General features: G+C 40.5%; 1 protein-coding gene across 5 annotated transcripts in view; it reads left to right on the top strand.

Moving 5' to 3' along the window:
* Nucleotides 1-22,890, top strand: part of LOC124612260 (cAMP-specific 3',5'-cyclic phosphodiesterase 4A-like) — a 329,771-nt gene that overhangs the window by 235,864 nt on the left and 71,017 nt on the right. For 4 of the 5 annotated variants that reach the window (XM_047140347.1, XM_047140348.1, XM_047140349.1 and 1 more), the window contains 2 exons: nt 6,620-6,770; nt 9,500-9,661. In XM_047140347.1, the coding sequence (XP_046996303.1) occupies nt 6,620-6,770; nt 9,500-9,661 (313 nt within the window). The remainder of the gene's footprint in view (nt 1-6,619; nt 6,771-9,499; nt 9,662-22,890) is intronic. The other variant, XM_047140350.1, reaches the window with a different exon arrangement.

Below are 22,890 nucleotides of genomic sequence, written 5' to 3' on the forward strand. Positions count from 1 at the left end.
CAGGGAAAAGGAAACAGTGCTGCCTGTCAGAGCTTGCAGGGACTAGAGGTGGTAGACAAGGCTACATGGTGCAGCATAGGGAGGTGGTGTGACTAGGAGGGAAGGGAGAAAAGGGGAGCAGAAAGGAGAGGAATGGAGAAGGGGAAAAGATTGACAGATGTATTCACAAAGAACAGTCTCAATGAGGGTGGGGATGTGTGTTGGGAGGAGGTGATAGAGCACAGGGGATAGAAACTGTGGGACGGAGGGCGTGGGGATGGTAGCGTACAGTGGGTTGAGGCTGGGATGATTTTGAGTGTGGAGAACATGATGTAAAGATAACTCCAGTCTGTGAAGTTCAGGAAAGTTGGTTGTGAAGGGGAGGATTTAGATGGCATAAGTTGTGAGGCAACTATTGAAATCGGGCATCTTACATTCAGCTGCATGTTGTGCAAAGGGGTCATCCACTTTGCTCTTGCCCACACTTTCGCAGTGGCCATTCATCCTGGCGGGTAGCTGGTTGGTTGTCATACTCATATAAGAAGCTGAACAATGATTAGCGCTGGGCTGGTACACAAATGGCAGCTTTCAGAGGTGGCCAGGCCACTGATGGGATGGGATAATCCTGTGACAGGACTGGAATAGGGAGTGCTGGGTGGGTAGATTGGGCAGGTCTTGCAGCTGGGTTTTCCACAGGGATATGATCCCTTTGGCTTAGGGATGACTAGAATGTTGTTGAGTTTAGTGGGTGATGGAACACTACTTTAGGAAGGGTTGGAAGGATCTTCAGAGTGATGTCTCAAACATGAGGGCTAGGTGGTAGCCAATCAAAGCGCTGACTAAGGATGTGATTCAGTTTTTCCTGTTTGAGGTGGTGTTAGGTGACGAGGGGGCACTTCTTTGTATCTGGTTCTTGGGGATGGTGGAAGAATTTGGGGTGTATGGGGATGTGGCATAGGAAATCTGTTTGTGGGCTAAGTCTGGGGGATAATACCTGTCTGTTAAGACCTTTCTGAAACCTTGAGCATACAGGGAAAGCGAGTTGCTGTCACTGCAGGTATGCCATCCACAGATCGATAGGCTGTGTGAGAGGGGTTTTTTGGATGGAAGGGATGGCGGCTGTTGAAATGCGGGTGCTGTTGGTGTTTGGTGGATTTAATGTGACAGAGATGTAGATGTAGGCCTTAGACAGGAGGAGGTCAACATGCAGGAAGGTGGCACGCTGTGTTGAGAAGGACCAATTGAAGTGGGTGGGAGAGAAGATTTTGAGGTTGTGAAGGAAGGAGGATAGTGTGTCCCGGCCCTGAATCCAGATCATGAAAATACTATCAGTGAACCTGAACCAGGTCAGGGGTTTGAGTTTTTTGGAGGCTAGGAAGGTTTCCTGTAGCTGGTCCATAAACAAGTTGGTGTAGGAAGGTGCCTTGTGAGGGTGCCCGTGGCTGTGCTGGGGATTTGTTTGTATACCTCCCCTTCAAAGAAGTAGTAGTTTTGCATTAGGATAAAATAGTTGTTCATTAGGACAAAGGTGATAAGGTGTATGAGAAATGAAGCGATGGGTTTAGAGGATGTTGGGAGAGGTGGTGTTCGATAGCAACAGGACCATGAGCATAATTGATGTTGGTGCCTAGGAAAGTAACATCAACAGCAACATGTAGGGATCCAACAGGTAAAGGGGTGGCGATGGTGGAGACTCTATGAAGGAAATGGAGACTAGATTTTTGGAAACTGGTTGGAGGTGTGGTCTGTGAGGTCCAGAATTCTTTCAGTGGGGGCACAGTAAACAGCTACAATGTTGCCTCCAGAATTGCTGGGTTTGTGGATTTTGGGAAGCATGTAGGAAGTGGGTTTGTGTGTTGGGGGGATATGGGGTGAGGAGGGAAATGTATTGAGGGAAGAGGTTCTGAGAAGTGTGTAAGACCTGAAGCAAGGATTGGAGGTTATGTCGGACTTCTGGGATGGTGTCATTATGACAGAGTTCATAGGTGAAGGCATCAGACAGTTGGTGGAGGCCTTCTACCAAGTCGTCTCTGCAGTTTGCCATGACAGTGGTGGAACCATTGTGTGCAGGTAGGATGATTAGGTCAGGATCTGATTTGCAGTTGTGTGCTGCAGTCCTCTTTTCTGCTGAAAGGTTCTTAAGAAGGAACCTGGGGAAGGATGGTGAGGCCAAGTAGGGAGTAAGGAATTCCTGGAAGGTGACCAGGTAATGGTTAGGTGAAAAGGGAGGGTGTGAGGATCACAGTTGGATGGTGGTATGGATTGGGAGAGGAGGGGTTCAGTGTTAGAATCAGGTGGGCATTTGCTGGGGGATTGGTGGCAAAGAAGTGATTCAATTGCAGGACTGGGAGACGGAGAGTAGGTCTTTGACAAGTCCAACATGGTTAAATTTGGCTGTAGGGCTGAAGGTGAAGCCATTTGATAAGATGGAAGATTTTGTGGGGGTAAGGATTGGTGGAAAGGGTAACAACAGTGTTTCCAGGTGTTTCATCTCTGGTTGTAATGGAGAGCTGGAGGGGTGTGTTGGATGGTGTAGCAAGTTGAGAAGATCACACAGGCAGTGTCTGGGTAGTATGATGGATTGACCAGAAGGAACACTGTGGGTAGGATAGGGCAGTAGGATTCAGCAGGCTGGATGACTTATGGAGGTGGTGTCTCATGTGCTTTTCCAGATCTGGATTGCAATGGATGCAATTTCAGAGATGCGATGGATATAGCGGGGATTGTACAGTAGCAGTATCTTGTGGAGGGAGCAGAGGTGGTTCTGGGACATATGTGCCATGGAGATGTGGTTTTATAGTGCCAGGGTTTTGAGGGCAGGGACTGATAGAATTTGAAAAGGTGGTCATCATTGTGAAAGGAAGTGTGGGATCCAGAGGAAAGAAATTTTATGGTTAGGCCTTTGGGGGCTGAGGGGATTCCATAATTTCGGCAGCATTTAAGAAACGGGATGTGGGACTGAGCTGTAGCCAGGGAAAGGTACATTTGCAAACTGGTGCAGAAAGATGGAGCAGAGGTGGATTGTGTCAGACAGAGCATTGGGGAATGTATAATGACGTGGGATGTGGGTAAATGAAGGTGTTAGGTGGTTGTGCAGTGGAGAAGGCTAACAGAAAAAGATGTGTAGAATACATAATACACACACACACACACACACACACACACACACACACACACAGAAATAAGCACAAATATGTAACAAATACCTGAAAATATGTAAAAATATGACCAAACAAATGTGTAAAAACATTCAAAAACGTAGCAAAAAGGACAGAGCAAGTGAGGTACGGGAATGTGTGTGTGTTGTGATAAGGGGGGGGGGGGGGGGGGCGCAAGAGAGAGAGAGAGAGAGAGAGAGAGAGAGAGAGGGAGGGGGAGCAGATTTGTTAGGTTGAGGTTCACAATACCGTGTGGCACAGTTAAGTGCAGAAAATAGATGCAAAAATACGCAAGGGTGGGGGAGGAAGTGTGAACACTAGAAATAATGAAAGCTGTCAGTGGGAATAATTTAGAGCACGAGAAACTGCACCAATAATCCACGCAGTTACTTAGTGGCTATGTGACTGCACGGATTGTTGGTGCAGCTTCCCATGCCCTAAATTCTTCCCGTGAATAATTATTTCTAGTGATCACATTTCCTCCATTATCCTCATGTATTTCTGAGTCCATTTTTGACACAATTGTTCCATGCCATATTATGGACCTTGACATAACCAATCCCCCCCTCCCCGTCCCTTATCCCGTCACGACCGCATTCTCTCCATCCTTTCTGCAACACTTTTGATCATCTTTAAATATTCGTTTGTGCATTGGTGCACATTTTTGTGTGCCTGAACATATTTTTATGAGTCTTTTTCTGTTAACCCCACAATCACATAACACCTTGATCTGCCCATTTCCCAGGTCAGTTCCCATTCCCAATTCCATCCCTGCCACAGTGCACCGGTGTTCCACCTTTCAGCAGCAGTTCAAAATGTATCCCTTTACCTGGCCAAAACCCAGTCCCATGTCCTGTTCCTCAAATGCAGCCTAAACTGTGGAATCCTCCCCAGTAGCCTAATCATAAAAATTCATTTATCTGGATCCTACACCTTCTTTCACATTGATGAATTACCTTTTCAGATTGCATCAGACCCTGTCCCTCACAAACGTAGTACTATAAAAACACATCTCCATGGCACATACATTCTAGAACCACTTCTGCTCCCTCTGCAAGATACTGCTATCATGTGGTCCTTACTACATCTATCACATCTCTGAAACTGAATCACTTGCACTCCAGCACCTGGAAGAGTACTCAAGACACCACCTTCTTAAATTAACCAGACTGCTGACATCCTACTGCCATCTTGGAGGGCCCCTATTCTAACCAAAGTGTTACTCCTCATCAAAGCCTTATAGCAGACAGACCCTGCCTAGCTGACCTTTTCAACTTGACACATCCCCCAACACTCGCTGCCAGTGTCCACTAAATCCAGAACAAAATGATCCCAGAACACTGTTGTTCACCTTTTCACTAAAATCCTCAGTCCCACAGAATTTTCAGTCCTTCCAAAGGCCTTACCTTCACCGCTACACCCATATTTAATGATGCTGGACTTGTCAAAAACGCACTCTGCTTGTGCTGATCCCTGCAATGAAAACATTTCTTTGCCACCAATCCCTCCACTCAGAGCTAGCCTGATCCCAACATTGAACCCTGCCTTTTCCAGTTCATACCACCACCCCACCGTGACCCATGCCCCCTTCTTCCACATAACCACAACTTGGTCACCGTACAGTTATTTTTCACTTCCAACTTGGAACAGCCCTGACCTAATCATTCTACCTGTCCAGTCTCTGCTTATAGTTTTCCCAGAACCCCTTCCCTAAATCCATTTTCCTTCTCACTCCTATCACACCTCACACACACTCACCTTTTCCATGCTCCCCAAAATATACAAACCCAACAATCCTGGAGGCCCCGTCATAGCTGCAACTGCTTATTGTGCTACCACTGAAAGAATTTCTGAACCTGTTGACCAGTACCACCAGTTTACTGCCCCATGTCAGCTATGCCAACCGCTTCCTTTGCTGACTTACCACCCTCCCCAACCATTTACCTCCAGGATCCCCACTTGTCACTGTTGATGCCACTTCTATATGCACCAGCATCCATCATGCTCATGGTCTTACCACTATAAAGCACTACCTCATCCAATGTCCTTAAGACAGGTGAGTTTAGAACTCACCACCTCATTGTTCATACATCTTATTAAAATTATGCTAAGACACAACTAGTTCTCCTCTGAAAGGAAGGTATACAAACAAATCCCCAGCACAGCCATGAGCACCTACATGGCACCTTTCTATGCCAACCTGTTCTGAGCCATCTGGAGGAAAACTTCCTAGCCTTCAAAAACCTCAAACCCCTGATCTGATTGAGGTTCACTGATAATACCTTCATGATTTGGACTCAGAGCCAGGACACCTTGTCCTCATTCTTTCACTACCTCAACATGTTTTCTCCCAACCACATCAGTCGGTCTTTCTCATGACAGTGTTCCACATTCATGGGCATTGACATTCTCCTCTCTGAGTCCTGCATCCACACATATGCCCACATTAAAGCCAGAAACCACTATCAGTACCTGCATTTTGACAATTGCCATCCCTTCCGTTCCAAAGCATTTTTACCATACAGCCTACCCACCTGGGGATGGTGTACGTACTGTGGTGTCTGCTCTCTCGCCCTCTATGCTGAATGTCTCACAAATGTCTTCACAGAGAGGCACTATCCTCCAAACCTAGTCCGCAAACAAATTTCTCGAGCCATATCCCCACACACTCCCAATCCTCCCACCAGCCCCAAGAACCAGCTACAATGGAGCACCCCCTGGTCACACACCATCACCCTGGATGGTAAAAACTGAACCACATCCTACAAGCATGCCCTGAAATGAGGGTCAACCTAACTGAGATGCCTCTTTGCCCTCCTAAACAGGTGTTCTGTCACCCACCCAGGCTCTACAACATCCTAGTTCATCCCTATGCTACTCTCCATCCCAACCCCTTGACATCCTACAAGCATGCCCTGAAATGAGGGTCAACCTAACCAAGATGCTTCTTTGCCCTCCTAAACAGGTGTTCAGTCACCGACCCAGGCTCCACAACATCCTAGTTCATCCCTATACCACTCCCGATCCCCACCCCTTGACACAGAGATCATATCAGTCTGGAAGACCCAGGTGCAAGACCTGCCCAATCCATTCACCCAGCAGTTCCTATCCCTATCCTATCACAGGCTTACCCTGTCCCATCAGAAATATGAGAGACTGTATGTTTAGTCGTATTATATATGTAATACAATGCAATATTCAGTGATGGTGTAGTGAAGTATTTTATTGCTGTGTGTTTTTCAAATAAATGTTTGTCACAGTGATATTGACATATGGAACATGTATTTGGGAAATGAAGAAACAAGAAGAACTGCTGAAGAAAATTATCATTTACATTTGGTAGAGACTGTGAAATAATTGCATTCTCTCTCTCTCTCTCTCTCTCTCTCTCTCTGTGTGTGTGTGTGTGTGTGTGTGTGTGTGTGTGTGTGTGTGTGTGTAACTACTTAATACTAATTAATGAATTATTCCATATGTCACAGGCTCTTGCCCGGAGGCGTGGATCTGCTCCTGTAGCATTACTATTGGGACGTGCAGAAGATCCACAGTCTGCAGGATTAGCACTCAGGGGAGGAGGAGAGAGATTCCTCCGGCGGGGCTCTGTGCCCGTTGATGTCAACATCAACAGACAAAGTAGGAGATGCTCACATTTTAGTAAATTCTTTACAAAGAATGTGCACTCTGAGAGAGTTGAGTTTCGTGTGTGAAGTGGCTCTGTGCTCCCTGCCACCTTTTTTTGTTTAAGGAGGGTAAGAAAAGGACATAATTTCTTGATAGTATGTGGAAATTTTGTTCTTTTAAGTTCCTATCAATTCTATATTGTATTAAGTGATGTGTCCAACTTTATATCTTTTTAAAGCATATTTAATCCCCACATTTCTTGAAATATATGTACTACAATATAGAATATCTGAATTCAGTCTTATGAAATCTTATACCATATAAACAGATTAAAAGAAATTACATGTTTTATGACTCTACCAGTGTTTAGAAGTGTGTATTTCATTTTGCCATGGTTAGGTCTCCTCATCTCTTTAATTAAGCAGTCTCTAAGAAAGATGTTACTGTCTTGGTAGCCATTTAATGTACTTGATGCAACAAGTCATGCAGAATAAAATTATTGTAATTTCCAGTTACTAAATAAATAAGGTAGTTGAAACAGGCTGGTGACACACACAAACCAAGTTATTCACCAGTTGTAATGTATAACATCCCTGTAGTAAATCTATTTTACATGGCATATATTTGTGGAAGAACAGGGTGTTAAATATCTTTAGACAAACAAATATTATTTACTTGCTTATGGCTCCAAAATTTTTCACTCTCTGTGTACCATTAAGTATCTGTTCAGGTACACTTTATAGACAATTCATATGATAGTACATTGTAAACTGTAAAAAGGTCAATAGTATATTAAGGTGGCAGGGGGCATTTTTATTATGCTACAGCTCTTAAATGTGAAACTATCAGAAAATTTATATATATGTATGTCTCATCTAGAGCCAAGAATGTGTCATGTTGTCTAGTAAGAAATATGTTCTGTAAATTAATTTTTAATTAATGGTTCCATCAGGAAGGTAGATATAGGAAGCAAACATAACCGTATAAGTAACAGCAACCAATATCATTAGATTTCCTCCCCTTCTTATGTACGGACCATGGCTGCACAGTGAAACACTTCAGCTGGGACCAAAAATATAGTTTGTCATATGAAGAAGAAACAGTTGCTTCACAGCTGAATGTGAGAAATATTATGAACTCTTTTGGTTTTGAATGTATTTGGGAGTTATGTGACTGATGGGGGAAAATGTATGCAGTATTTAGTCATTTCTTTCAGAAGTCTGTTTTATATTTTACAATCATGAAAGAGGCAAAGGAATATTAAAAGAAAGAGCTCAGTTTCTTCTGTTGTAAATCATAAGGAGGCAGTTTGTAACCAACAGAAATAGCTTCTGATGTTTTGCTATAAAAGTTAAGTCTAAAAAGCAACCTAGGAAAGAAAAAAATATAGAAAGAAATTTGCACAGTAGATGCATGATCCTGGTGGAAAGAATAATAATCAGGGAAACATTGGCCATATTAACTTAGATTGAAATGGAAAGAGTTTTATCACAAAGCCTTTCCGCAGTTGTTCTCCGAAGATGGATATTAATTTCAGTATAGCAACAGTAAATATGTAAAATTCCTCTGGATTAAGATTTCTGTTAGTATCTGGGAACAAGGCTGCTGTCTATGTAAACATATATGTTCTGTGCTATTTTTACTAACTTGGTTTGTTTAAGAATGAGTAGCTCTCATGATTTGATCAGACAATATCTTTAAATAACAGTTTTCATCTGCTTTCTTTTCTTAATATATTTACCTGCTGTGCAATAGCATTTTTGTAGTTTGGACTGCTTTGTTCTTACTCTGTGTGTGTGTGTGTGTGTGTGTGTGTGTGTGTGTGTCAGTGTCAGTCAGTGCTTGCGTCCACACACACAATATTTTGCTCAAGGTCATACCAGTATGAAAGTAGTTCATTAGATTTCACTTATAATGCAAAAGTTTATCTTACAATATGTAACATTTACATATCACTATTTAAAAGTTTAAGTATTTCATCCAAATAATCAGATGTCGACAGCATTCAGTTGTAAGGTTATTTGTAAGAGCTTGTAGTTGCTGAAAATGGATGGCCTTAAATGTACAAATTATGGTTAAGTTATTGTCCTTAGTGAAATTCAAAATTTTTTGCTTACTGCATTTTATGAGAATAAAAGTGGAATAATAATGTGCATAAAATGAATTCCATTTTTCTCAGTTTTTTTCAATAAATCACTAGTAAAATTAATAAACAACTCGGTGAATTATGTTATATCAGCAGTGTGCAACTGTATGTAAAGCTATTGTATTAATATAAATTAGAAGACATGTAACATACATGAAAAGGTTCATTAAAATAAACATATTTGAAAATTTGTAATTGCAACAGATCGTTATTTGTATGACTCAAACATCACAGAGTTTTTACAAAGAGAAAGACTATTGTGGGGCACAAATCACAAACTTTAAAATGTTAATTTTTAAAGCATGTTTATCTGTGTGAATTCTGCAAGAGTTTTTAGTAGAAAATTTCATTTCTTACTTAAGGGTACTGCTCATAAGTAGCATATATAGTGCAAATTGAGTATTGTTAATATAATGTATGTTGCCAGGAATTCACTGTAAATACTGTGCAGTACTGCTCCAGAACAGCCTTCACCTTGTATATTATTTTTAAGTTTGCATCCAGTTTATGCATTTTATTTTCCATTTGTAATATGCTCATCATATGGCATTTAGTTAGGGAGGGTCACTAATACCCTTGCTTTTTGCTAACACAGGTGTTTTGAGACCACTGGGCTTTAAAGAGAACTGTGCGCCCCCCCACTGCATGCCGAGGCGATCTTCGCTTCCGTATGACTTAGTTCGTCACACCAACACAACCACCACCACCACTACCATCACCACCACCACCTTGCCTGCCCCCTTAACCATACCCACAGGTAAAGTAACTGGCATCGCTGTTGCTGCAGCTGCTGTTGTTCACTGTGTGCTTGATTTTAGAAGAAATGATCTTATTTGCAGTGGGTCACTGTTACTGTTCATTTATGGCTTGCCAAATCCGTATTCTGGTTTCTGCATGTGCTTGAAATTGTTTTCTGCTTGCAGAAAGTGTGTAAGAAATTACATTGTTATTTGATTGTATAGCATGCTGTGGTTTGTTCCTGCAAAGTGCTCATACTTGAAGCTTGTAAGATAAACACAATATACAGTGAATGAGGAATGATAAATATGTTTTTACTGGTGCCTTTACACTTTTACTGAAAGCTGATTTGGAAACAGACCCCAATTTTATGTTACGTGTTTGAGGATACTTCTTGATATTTGAGCATGTCTTGGGTCTCATATGGTAGATTTAATGTTATTGGAGCTACCTTACTACACAATGAAATTCAAGGGTATATTGTAGGAAGGACAAAATAAAAAAATAAGTGTAACCGGAAGCAGGTACATGAATGGAGACAATGTTAAAACTAGATGTAACAAGTGTGCATATGTATCTCTATTAATTTCAGTTGTGCCATTCCATTCATATAATTTTGTCTGCTTTGTATTGGGCAGATAGAATTCAGTATGTAAATAAAGAAAATGTGGGCTTCTGTATCATAAACTAATAATTGTCATGCATGAAATTTAGTCTGCTACGGAAATTGAATACTGTAGATGAGCCTTCTTCCTATCTCATCTAAATCTTTCTATCTTAAATTTATTAATGTGTAACAATATGCATTGAGATGGAATTCGGGAAAAATGAAATGAGGAATGTGATAGCAAAAGAGAAAGTATATGGGTTCTTAAGGAACTGATGACTTCCATGTTGAATATGCAATCTGAGTAAATTACATTAAAACTGTGAAAAGGTGGGGCTTGATGAATGTGATTATGGATTTTAAATGCATTGTGTTAGGGACCTTATATAGAATCTGCAACATTTATGTTGTTAATTGGTAGAACATTTATTCAGGTAAATAATTAAAAGAGTGGCAGTTTACTCAAAGAAGAAACACATAATTTAATAAGAGAGACATTTTAAAGATGCTGCTCAGGTTACAAATATTAAAAAATAATGGCATTTTGACAGTGTTGCTGATTACTTTTCACTTATCTTTTAGTGATGCACATCATAGGGCAAGAATTCTCCATCCTGTCTTTGGAGACAGAGAAGATAGAACCTTTACTCACAAACATTCCTTATTCTTATATTTTTCCACCTCCTCCTCTCTCCACAGTACCAGTTCTGTCCATTACATATTGTTTCATCATATGCATATTTACAAATACTCCTTCAGCAAATTTTGAACAGTGAGTTGAGTAAGTCACACCCATACTGTGTGAAGGAAGCACTAAGTGGTGGGTAGGTATTTACAAGTTCAACATCATAGCTCAGATTTCATGCTTAGTTTCTTCCTCATGAAAAATAGGCGTGTAGGACCCTCTCACTCGCCCCCCCCCTCCCCCCCACCCCTCCCCATACTGTGTGTGTGTAGGTATATGTGTGTGTGTGGGGGGGGGGTATATTTTCGAGTACTGTGGTCCAATAGAGCTTAGAAATTAATGGAGTGGATACTCGACAACTATTGATATCAGACAACTGCAAACTTTATAATACTCTGCCAGCGAGTTTTATGGAACATTCCAACAATAAATAAAAAATTATGGTTACTGGTTCCTCATCTTTTACCTGTTTTTATATACAAATGTGCATACTGTTTGCAGGGTGATATTCAGTGCCAGTAATCTTCTTCCTGTGATGAGTGACACAGTCTGACACAGTACTGATCGTGTATGTAGGATATGTAGTAGGAGTGGGTCATAATAGCTTTGCCTATATGGTCTCTGCCACAACTGTGCACATACTTCCTGTTAAATGAAATGGAAATCCTTCGCATATTTTCTTTACTACTCAATTGAGTGTATTCAATCAGCTACATACTGGTTTGCTTTGTTACTGTAAACTATTTTACAGACAAGATCGAATCATCATCTCTGTAGCTGGAATCTATTGTGCCCTATTCATTACATCAAACAAATGTTTTTGTGTGCTGTTGTGTAGTTATTAGCAGTTTTCATGTGATATTTTCCTATACAGAATGTCATTTTTACAATTGACTTCTGAGAGTTGTCTCTTTTGTGTAAATATCAGTTATGTAACCCATGCTCAAGAGTGATCAGGATAGTTTGGTTTAGTATATGTTTATTGCTTCAAAGTGATAATTTATGAAAATGTATTGCATTCATCTACCAGTCAAATATGTTTAATTATAGTTTATATCCCATATAAAAGTAAAACTTCCATATTATTAGTTAGCAATGAAAAAATCATGATTAATTTTTGGGAAGTGATTACACAAATATTCTTGCAATATCTTCACTCCGATAATTTCATGCTTGCAGCAAGTGAAGCATAATGACAAGAGTAAAGTCTCTAAAGCCACAAAATTTAAACATGGAAGTTTTTTACTCTCCAGGGAAGTCATTACATTAAAGCTAGTATTATGTTGTAAAATTTGCTTTCATATTGTGGAAGTGTTCACCTGCAGTCTCTCTTCCTAATGTTCCGGACATCCAGAGTTGCAAACTCATGATAAATAGTAGTGAAAGAATGTGTCCATTCTTTGAAATTGGTATAAAACATTGAGGTAATTCTATTGGATCCCAGTGGTTTTACTTTTTAATGAATCTGGCAGATGGTTCTTTGTGGAATGCACATTGAGTCACCATTAGACTTCCTTCTATTGAAGTGCTAAGCTACTGCAAATAATGGCAAGTAAAAATTACCTCTCTACCTCTCCTTCTGTATACAGTGTGAAAGGTATACTAATAAATCTACATCCTTCTTATTGTACAAAAAAAGCTATCTTAACAGACCTACAATAATACATTAGAGCTGCATGTAATAATCTTGAATAATTTGTCACTATTTAGTGATAACCTTCCTCAGCAGTACTACTATGACACAAAGATCTGAGCTAACTGTAAGGAAAACAGCAAAGAAGATTATTAGAATAAAGATGCAAAATTAAGGAAATGACTACAAATTGTTTGATCCCAAAATTTGGAATATTCATACAGTGCTTACTTTGTTCTGCACGTTTATATGTAATTCAATTTCTGTTGAGTTACTGCTCCGAATAGTTACTCTTTATCTGTATTGCTTATTCATACTCCCCATAACTTTAAATTCCTTTCACTTCCGTTTGGTACTGGAACCAGAACGACTTATTTTATTTAGAAGCAGTATTTCATCTAATTTCGGAATAATTTATGCCTTCACAAATTTTTTATATCCATCCCAGTTACAGTTTGTGAGTAATAACAATTATCAGTACCTTTTCTATAGTTTCCATGCTCATGTACATCCTTCACAAGTATATGTATTTAAGTTGCTTGTTATGAGAGACATTTTCAGACTAAGTTGCAACTAGAAGATGTACAGAACATGTCCGTATAAATCTTCTTTCTTTTTACTTCTTCCATTTTTTTAATACTGCAAGTGTTTACTCCAACCACTGTACTGAAAAAGTACTATCACATCTTATCAAATGATTATTAAATATTTCTTGCTTCATTGTTCTTAAAAATGGCTATATGATAAAGAGAATACTTTGTTTTACCTCATATTTGCCATGCTGTATTCCTCTCTAACATCTTTTGTAAATGTAGATGATTCTCCTGTCCATTAAACTGATGTTATATCACTACTCAACAGCAAATGTAGGAAGCACTGCAGTGTAGGAAGTCACATGGAAAAGAACGGCCACCTGTCGCACTTAAGTGTCCTGTTGTTCTTCGTAGAGGCAAGAAAAACACACACACACACACACACACACACACACACACACACACACACACACACACACAGAGAGAGAGAGAGAGAGAGAGAGAGAGAGAGAGAGAGAGAGAGAGAGAGAGAACAGCACTGAGTCTTAGCTGAGAGTCTTAGCTGATATCTGCAGTCAGTGGGTCTTTCTAAAATTGCATTTTTTAGTCTCCCAGTGTTGATTTAAACATAAATAAATAAGAAATATTTGGGTAATACCTACTATTCTCTACTTCAGGATTGGTACATTGACGCCACTGTAAAAATTCTTTAGAACACCCTTATTGTATGTTAATTAGCAGTAGTCATGCTTCTTCACAAAAAGCCTTCATAATCATGCATGTTTATTACTACTTTAAAAATGTTTGTAGCATGCTGGGAAAAGGAATGAATTGACACAGATAAACATGACACCAGCTTTAAATATTGTATGTAATGAAGTCAGTCAAGTATGGGGCTGAAGTTGCTCGTCAGCAACACAAATATTTGCATATTTCATATTTACAATTTTGTAACCACAATATCCTAAGAGGTGAAGGCAGTCCATCACTATTTTTCTTAAGAAAGTTATAGTGAAATATTGTGCAGTCCATCAGTCAGCCAGAATGAGAATTTTTAGTTCAAATTAGACACAAAGACAAGAGGATACTCACAAAGAGGGACAAGGTTGGGAATAGGGAGGAGAAGATGGAGGAGAATATGAGTGAAATATAGGTGTGAAGTGAGTGATAGATGCTGTGAAGCATTTGGTTCCTAGTTAGTGAACACACCTTATAATTAAAAAAAGTACCAATTTCCTAGATTTCAGAATAAATAGTAACTTTGGATCAAAGAGACAAAAAGAATATTGATGACATATTTGTAAATACAGTGTCAATTTGTACAGATATATCATGGCTGAATATTTAATTTCTATGCAAATATTGAAATCACAAGTTGAAATGTATGTGTGGAAGTAAAATATGAGATACAAGCCATATTGTGGCATAAATCAAACATGAAACTTGGATTCTTCTAACCAACTACTCTGTATCCCCAAAAATTATGTGTGGGTGAATTAGATGTACTTATTTCATGAACCAATATTTTGCAGAAAATTATCATTGTGAATTTTGAATAATTTATTTTTGTGTGAAAAAGAGTCAAAGTTTTTATCCATTCTTGTTAGTAATTGTGTTAGTAATTATAGTTTCATCACATACTGAGTTGCTCCAGATTTTTTTTTTTTTTTTTTTCGTTTTACAGATGATTAAAATGTATGACTCTAAACAAAAACTGAGAGTAATTGTGTTATATCATGGTGCATGTCATTAATCTGTATTCATGTTGGCTGTGAAGTAACACTGGTAACACTGTATTGTGAATAAAACAAATTGTCTTTTCTTACTCAGTGTTATCACTTCCATGACTAAATGTGACAATTTAGAGCTGAATCTTGCTATGGTATCATTATAACAATCTGCATGCAAAACTCTGGCTGTCAAGAACAGAGATTAAATAGTGTGTGTGTGTGTGTGTGTGTGTGTGTGTGTGTGTGTGTGTGTGTGGGAGGTGGGGGAGGGGGGGGGGGAGGGGGTTAGTACCACTTATCGAATAGAAGAGGCACTAATCAGCAGCCCTGAATGAAGAAAAGGACATTCTCTCTCTATACTGGCACTGCAGCAGTATTGGGTATGAGTGCTATCTTTTGATGGGGTGAGTTCAAGAGATAATAGAAGATCCATAGTGAGGAGATCACATGAGTGTGTTAGGAAAGATTGTCTTGCTATGGAATGTAGAAGGTATAAACATGCAGTTTTAAAGCAAGAAGGCAGGGGACAAAATAAGGCACCATTACAAGTAAGACTGAGAAATGATGAAGGGGGAGGTGGAGGACCTGGAGATTTTATATGTACACAGGAAGCAAGGAAAAGGTGAGTGACAGTGGAGCACAAAAAAATATGTGGATAGGAGACTAAAGGGAAATAGAGGTAATGTATTTGTCGCAGTACAGATGAAACTCAGATCTACAAAAACAGAAAATGAAGCTGCTTGTGAGATTGTTTGACAGGGCTCAGTATCAAGGGTGGGCACAAACTTTTATTTGGATCTCTCTATTGATCGCCAGACTCACCCCCAATGAAACAGAAAACTTAAAAAGAAAACCACAGTTTTGCTACTGTGTAAATTCCTCAATCAAAAAGTCATCATTGGGAGAGACTTAAATCATTCAACAGTAAATAAGGATAATCACAGTTATGTAAGTCTTCACTGCAAAATAATGCTAAATGCTTTCTCTGAAAATTACCTAGAGCAAATAGTTTGAAAGCTGATTTATGATGGAATCCTAGATTCTAATGGCGACCAAAAGATCTTATTTCTTTGATGATGTCCATATTAAAACTGGCATCAGTGACAATGAGGGTGATGTAGCGACGATGAATACTCAAGTATGAGAGCTGTTTAAAAATATCTGACTTTTATTTATAAAAACAGTCTTTATTAAGACACTAGTCACCTTCAGAGTAGTCCCCTTCAGCTTCTATACACTTTTCCCAGCACTGCTGGAAGCACCACTGGAAAGCCTCTTTTCATATGGTGCACAGCTGCTCTGTTGAATTCTGCATAATGTCTTCCCTGTTCTGTAATCAGGTCCCTTTCATAGTCTTTTTCTGTTTAGGCAAGCAGGCACTAGATCAGAGGAATAGGGAGGCTGACAAACCACAGCTCTTTGTGTCTGGACAAAGAACTCTTTAATTAACTCAGAACAATGAGTGTGTGCATTATTGTGGTGAAGGTTCCAACTGCTCTCTGCAGACAAGTCTGGATGTTTGCATCCCAAGGCTTTATGAAGGTAACGAGAACCTCTTTGTACTGCTCCTTATTGATACTTGCACTTTCTGTTGTGTACTTGTGATGAATCACACCATTGGAATTAATAGAGACTGTCAGCATGACTTTTACATTGCCACAGACCTGCTTTACATTTTTTGAGTCTCCGGTATGATAAAAGTTTTCATTATGATGACTGGAACTTTGTTTTTAAGTTGTACCCATAAACCCAGGAGTCATCATCAGTGATCATAGAAAGTTGGGATTATTGTTAACAGTATCCAGCACATCCTGCGTGATCTCTAAATGAAGTTGCTGCTGCTCACTTGTTAGCAACTCAGCACAGATTTTGCTGGGATCCTCCTGAGACCCAAATATTCTGTTGATGTGGAATGAATGAATTCTGTACTAGTTTCAGCTTCATCTGGAAATTCTCCAATTGTGATTTATCTATCTTGTATCACCAGTGTTCTTACTTGATCAATGCCACTGTTATATGTGAATGTTTAGGCCTACCTAAATGTGCTTCGTTCTTCACTGATGAGTAGTCATCTTTGAGGCAGTTGTACTATCCCTTTATCTTTGTGGTAGCCACTGCTTCATTCCCAAACATTTGTCAAATCTTGATGATTGTTTCAATTTGAGAATGGCCAAGCTTACAAGAAAATTTGATGCAATTAGATTGCTCCACTTTTTCTGTCGTTTCTGCACACAAAACAATCTGACAGCTGCCACTTACATGCGTTCATTTGTCAGTGGCTAGCCAGTGACTGATTGTTTCCACAGTCATGAAAAAATCAGGCATGTGCACTACAAATGTCCACAAACACAGATAGTGCTTGCACCCTGATACCATTGTTGGTTTCAACAATAAAAAAATAAGGTTGGATACTTTTTGAACAGACCTCATGCAAGGGGCAGCCAAAACAAGCATGAAGATTTACATGTTCAATAAGCTAGATAAAGAGGCAGTTGTGTCATACATGAAAGAGGCACTTTAAGTATTTACCACTGGGCAGGAGCATGGGGGAAAACTTGGCTCAGATTTAGAAGAAAAGTTAACCATACACTTGATAGATATGTGCCTAATAAAACAGTGCACTCTGTGAGGGACCCTCCATGGTGTATGTACATTGTAAAAAATCTTCTAACAAAACTGTAACTTCTGCATAATTGATATAAAACTCAGCTTAGAGCTATAGAGAGATGGTGAATGAAATGCATTTGGTTGTCATGTAAGTAATGTGTGTGGAGCTTAAAATGACTTTCCATAGCATAATCTTGTGGAATGATCTCTCATAAAACCCAAAGAAATACTTGTCACATGTAAAACTGTCAGTGGTACCAAAGTAAGTATCCAGACACACGTGGATGACACAGGAACTGAAACTGTGGGTAGTAAAGCAAAGGCAGAAAAAATGTGAACTTCATTTTCAAAGTTCCTTTCCTGAGAAAGTTATTGAAGTGCTGCACTAATTTACTTCTTGCACCCCTGCAAAAGTGAGTGGCTTAACATCAGTGCCAGTTGTGTTGCGAAAAATCTAAAATCACTGGTACTATAACTGGGCTCCAGGCCTCAATAGTGTTGCTGTCATGCTCTTTATGGAATTTGCAGCCAAGCTAGCTTCAATTTTAAGCATAATATACCATTAATCCCTTGAACAAAACACAGGTTGCATCCCTCTACAGATAGTAGAAAAAAACTATCCAAAAAAACTATCCTAAAAAACTATTGTCCAGTTTCATTAATGCTCATCTGTTCTAAAATCCCACAGCATGATCTGAGCTGACACATAATGAAGTATCTTAAATGGAATGACCTCCTGTATTCCCATCATCATTGGTCCACAAACTCTGATCACGCAAAACCCACCTTGGGCTTTTCTCATGTGGCATCCTGAAAGCCATGGTTGAAAGCAACAAAGTGGATACAGTATTTCTTCACTTCTGAAAAACATTTGACTTGGTTCTCCCACCTATCCTTATTATCAAAATTACAACTGTATAGGGTATCAAACAAAATTTGTGACTGGATTGAGGATTTCTTGTTAGGGTGAACACAGGACGTTATCTTGGATCAAGAGTCACTGACAGAAGTAGAAGTTAACTTCAAGCTAGTGACATGGGGCGGTAGTCAATGCTGGATGCCATTGAAGATGCAGAAGTCTGTGAACTCCCACAACATGGATTGCTGATGGGAACCTTGTTGTTAATGTTGTTTATGAATGACATGGCAGACAATATCAACTATTAATTCAGTCTTTTTGCAGAAGGTGCAGCTACCACTGTCTAAAAAAAGAGCTGCACAAACATTCTATTAGACTTTGACAGAGATTAAAAGTGGTGCAAGTATTGTATTTTATCCACACAATGCATTACAAACTGTGAACTGCCACTCTTACCACAAACGTAATTGTATGAGTCAACAGTGGCTTGACAATAAAGCCTGGGAGCTGAACCACAGAAGAGGGAACCAAAATCGATGTGAGTCAATCCACCAGCGAAATGAGAGTCTGAATGCTTCTTAAGAAATAAGCACTGAAGAATGCAATCATTGAGTACGACTGGCACTAGCATTCAGAAACAGACCACAGTGTGAAGTAAAGACCAGGTCCGAGGTAGTTGAAATCAATGTAAGAACTGCTGGGCCAGATCTATTGTTGCTGATTCATGGGCTCTGTCCATGCTACACTTTGCACACACATTCTGTGATGGTGTTCTGTCCTGTTCTGCGATGATGTCGGTGCCAGTTCATCTGTATCCATCTCAATGTCTACTGACAGAGATACTAAATCCTCCTCTTCTGAAAAGACCCCGTATGGCTGAAAATGGTCTGGCTTATGTGTGAGATTCCCTGACAGTGGATCGGCCACAGGAGGAGACAATGCTGATGCAGCTAGCTGTGCTGGAGGGGCACATGATTGTTGAGACTGGGGTGATGGTTGGCCATTGGTGTCAGCAGGCGCAAAGACTCTACCAGTGCTTAATGTGAGGAGGAGGCCGATGGGAGAGATTCTGTTGGTTCCTTGTAAGTGGTCATGGGAGCTATCCCTGCCAGTTCCCGATCTGCAGTCAAAGGCAGGATGGTGGAAGGTGCGGAGGCAGTGGCCTTGATGGCACATGGAGCAGCAATTAGGGGCCCTCACCAGACTGACACTGAGGCCAACCCTGTCGCTCAGCCGGGGTCCTGCAGGTTGTGGGCACAGTTGGTTACAATGGTGTGTCAGCTGCTCCTCACCAATGTCCTACACAAACAGATCTTGACTTTTGTGGCCCACCTCTACATGCGGCATTCACCCTTGCCATTGGCAGAAAGACAGGGCTCAAACAGTGGGCCCGTGAGGAAAACAAGTGGCCCATGACAGTCTGGGGAATGTGAGTCGACATGAAACAAATCTAACAGATCCTATGGCTGTGCAGATGAAAACTGCTGAACTGCACCTGTTAACCAGTGTCACATAGTACATGGCATGGAAACTAGAAAGTGCATCACTGTGGGGTGAAACAGGTACATACTTTTTCATATGAGTTTTAAAAGTTCACACGAATTACTCCACCTCTGAGGTAGAAGCAAGATGGAATGGGTTTGTAGTCAATGCTGAATACCATTGCAGATGCAAAAAACTGTGAACTCCCACAACATGAGTTGCTGTTTACTATCTGAGACAAGGGTCCAAGGAGAGCCCTCGATAGAAAAAATGACCGACAATGAATGAATAGTGGCTGTCAGTGTCGTATGGTACAGATTGACAACATACGGAAAATTCGACAATGCGTAAACAACCACATACTACCCAAAAAGAGGCCTGAAGTCAATGTGTACAGTGAGTAAGGGTGCTCCAGAACTGACCAAAGGAAAAACTGACACAGTTGAGTAGCCTGATTCTGTGCACAGGCCACTCAAGGGTTTCAATATTGCAATCGATTGCCAGCCGGTAGATGTGATGCCACACTAAAGCCTTCATGCAAGACATACCCCAGTTCTACACATGTAGCAACTGGTGTATGAGAGGAAGCAATGCTGGAGGGATGATGCATCCCAAATAGACCACTTGAAACAGTTATCCAGGCATTGACAGCCATTGCCTTCCATGACATCGAAGGAAAATCCAGCAATGTCTGCTACAAAGCATCATTCAAAACACCAACTGGAGCCTTTTGTCAATTGAACTGTAGATTGGGACTGGCTAACAGCTGTGACAGCATGTCTGCATTTGCTTGTTGAGCAGCAGATTGGTAATGACTGTCATAATTTTAATTACTGAGAAAGTGGATCCACCTCTGCAATTTAGCAAAAGTGACAAAAAGCAGATTAGGGTACAATATGCGTTAGATGAGTATGTGCCAAGCAAGATCGTAAGAGATGGAAAAGAGCCACCGTGGTACAACAACCGAGTTAGAAAACTGCTGCAGAAGCAAAGGGAACTTCACAGCAAACATAAACATAGCCAAAGCCTTGCAGACAAACAAAAATTACGCGAAGTGAAATTTAGTGTGAGGAGGGCTATGCGAGAGGCGTTCAATGAATTCGAAAGTAAAGTTCTATGTACTGACTTGGCAGAAAATCCTAAGAAATTTTTGTCTTATGTCAAAGCGGTAGGTGGATCAAAACAAAATGTCCAGACACTCGGTGACCAAAATGGTACTGAAACAGAGGGTGACAGACTAAAGGTCTTTTTCAAAAGCTGTTTCACAGAGGAAGTTCCTTCTCTAGATTGTCGCACATTTGAGAAAATGGTAGATATCGAAAGAGACGACAGAGGGATAGAGAAACAATTAAAATCGCTCAAAAGAGGAAAGGCCGCTGGACCTGATGGGATATCAGTTCGATTTTACACAGAGTACGCGAAGGAATTTGCCCCCCCCCCCCTTCTTGCAGCCGTGTACCGTAGGTCTCTAGAAGAGCGTAGTGTTCCAAAGGATTGGAAAAGGGCACAGGTCATCCCTGTTTTCAAGAAGGGACGTCAAACAGATGTGCAGAACTATAGACCTATATCTCTAACGTCGATCAGTTGCAGAATTTTGGAACACGTACTATGTTAGAGTATAATGACTTTTCTGGAGACTAGAAATCTACTCTGTAGGAATCAGCATGGGTTTCAAAAAAGACGGTCGTGTGAAACCCAGCTCGTGCTACTCGTCCACGAGACTCAGAGGGCCATACACATGTGTTCACAGGTAGATGCCATGTTTCTTGCATTCCGGAAGGTGCTCGATACAGTTCCCCACAGTCGTTTAATGAACAAAGTAAGGGCATATGGACTATCAGACCAATTGTGTGATTGGATTGAAGAGTTCCTAGATAACAGAACACAGCATGTCATTCTCAATGGAGAGAAGTCTTCTGAAGTAAGAGTGATTTCAGGTGTGCTGCAGGGGAGTGTCATAGGACCATTGTTATTCGCAATATACATAAATGACCTTGTGGATGACATCGGAAGTTCACTGAGGCTTTTTGCAGATGATGCTGTGGTGTATCAAGAGGTTGTAACAATGGAAAATTGTACTGAAATGCAGGAGGATCTGCAGCGAATTGACGCATGGTGCAGGGAATGGCAATTCAATCCCAATGTAGACAAGTGTAAAGTGCTGTGAATACATAGAAAGATAGATCCCTTATCATTTAGCTACAAAATAACAGGTCAGCAACTGGAAGCAGTTAATTCCATAAATTATCTGGGAGTACGCATTAGGAGTGATTTAAAATGGAATGATCATATAAAGTTGATCGTCGGTAAAGCAGATGCCAGACTGAGATTCATTGGAAGTATCCTAAGGAAATGCAATCTGATAACAAAGGAAGTAGGTTACAGTATGCTTGTTCGCCCACTGCTTTAATACTGCTCAGCAGTGTGGGATCCGTACCAGATAGGGTTGATAGAAGAGAGAGAGAAGATCGAACAGAGAGCAGCGCGCTTCGTTACAGGATCATTTAGTAATCGCGAAAGCGTTACGGAGATGATGGATAAACTCCAGTGGAAGACTCTGCAGGAGAGACACTCAGTTGCTCGGTATGGGCTTTTGTTAAAGTTTCGAGAACATACCTTCACCAAAGAGTCAAGCAGTAAATTGCTGCCTTCTACGTATATCTCGCGAAGAGACCATGAGGATAAAATCAGAGAGATTAGAGCCCACACACAAGCATACCGACAATCCTTCTTTCCATGAACAATACGAGACTGGAATAGAAGGGAGAACCGATAGAGGTACTCAGGGTACCCTCCGCCACACACCGTCAGGTGGCTTGCGGAGTATGGATGTAGATGTAGATGTAGAATTGGTGGGCAGTCAAATCCAGTAGCTGAGAGTGAGGGCCAAATAAGTAAACCAGGGGCTTGCAGTTGTTGCTGAGTTAGAACTTTGCTCCAAACGAGAAAACCTGTAATTTTTCAGTTCTGAAAATGATAGCCAGCACCTTCTTTTCCACCTGCAGCGAGTTATGTTGTGCCACAGAAAGCTTCTGCTATATGTAATGGGTGGGCTGCTGCATTCTATCTGCATTCCAATGGGACTGAACCACAACAGTACTGTACTGGGACG

The sequence above is a fragment of the Schistocerca americana genome, chromosome 4 (genome assembly GCF_021461395.2).
Source record: "Schistocerca americana isolate TAMUIC-IGC-003095 chromosome 4, iqSchAmer2.1, whole genome shotgun sequence".
NCBI classification, from domain to species: domain Eukaryota; kingdom Metazoa; phylum Arthropoda; class Insecta; order Orthoptera; family Acrididae; genus Schistocerca; species Schistocerca americana.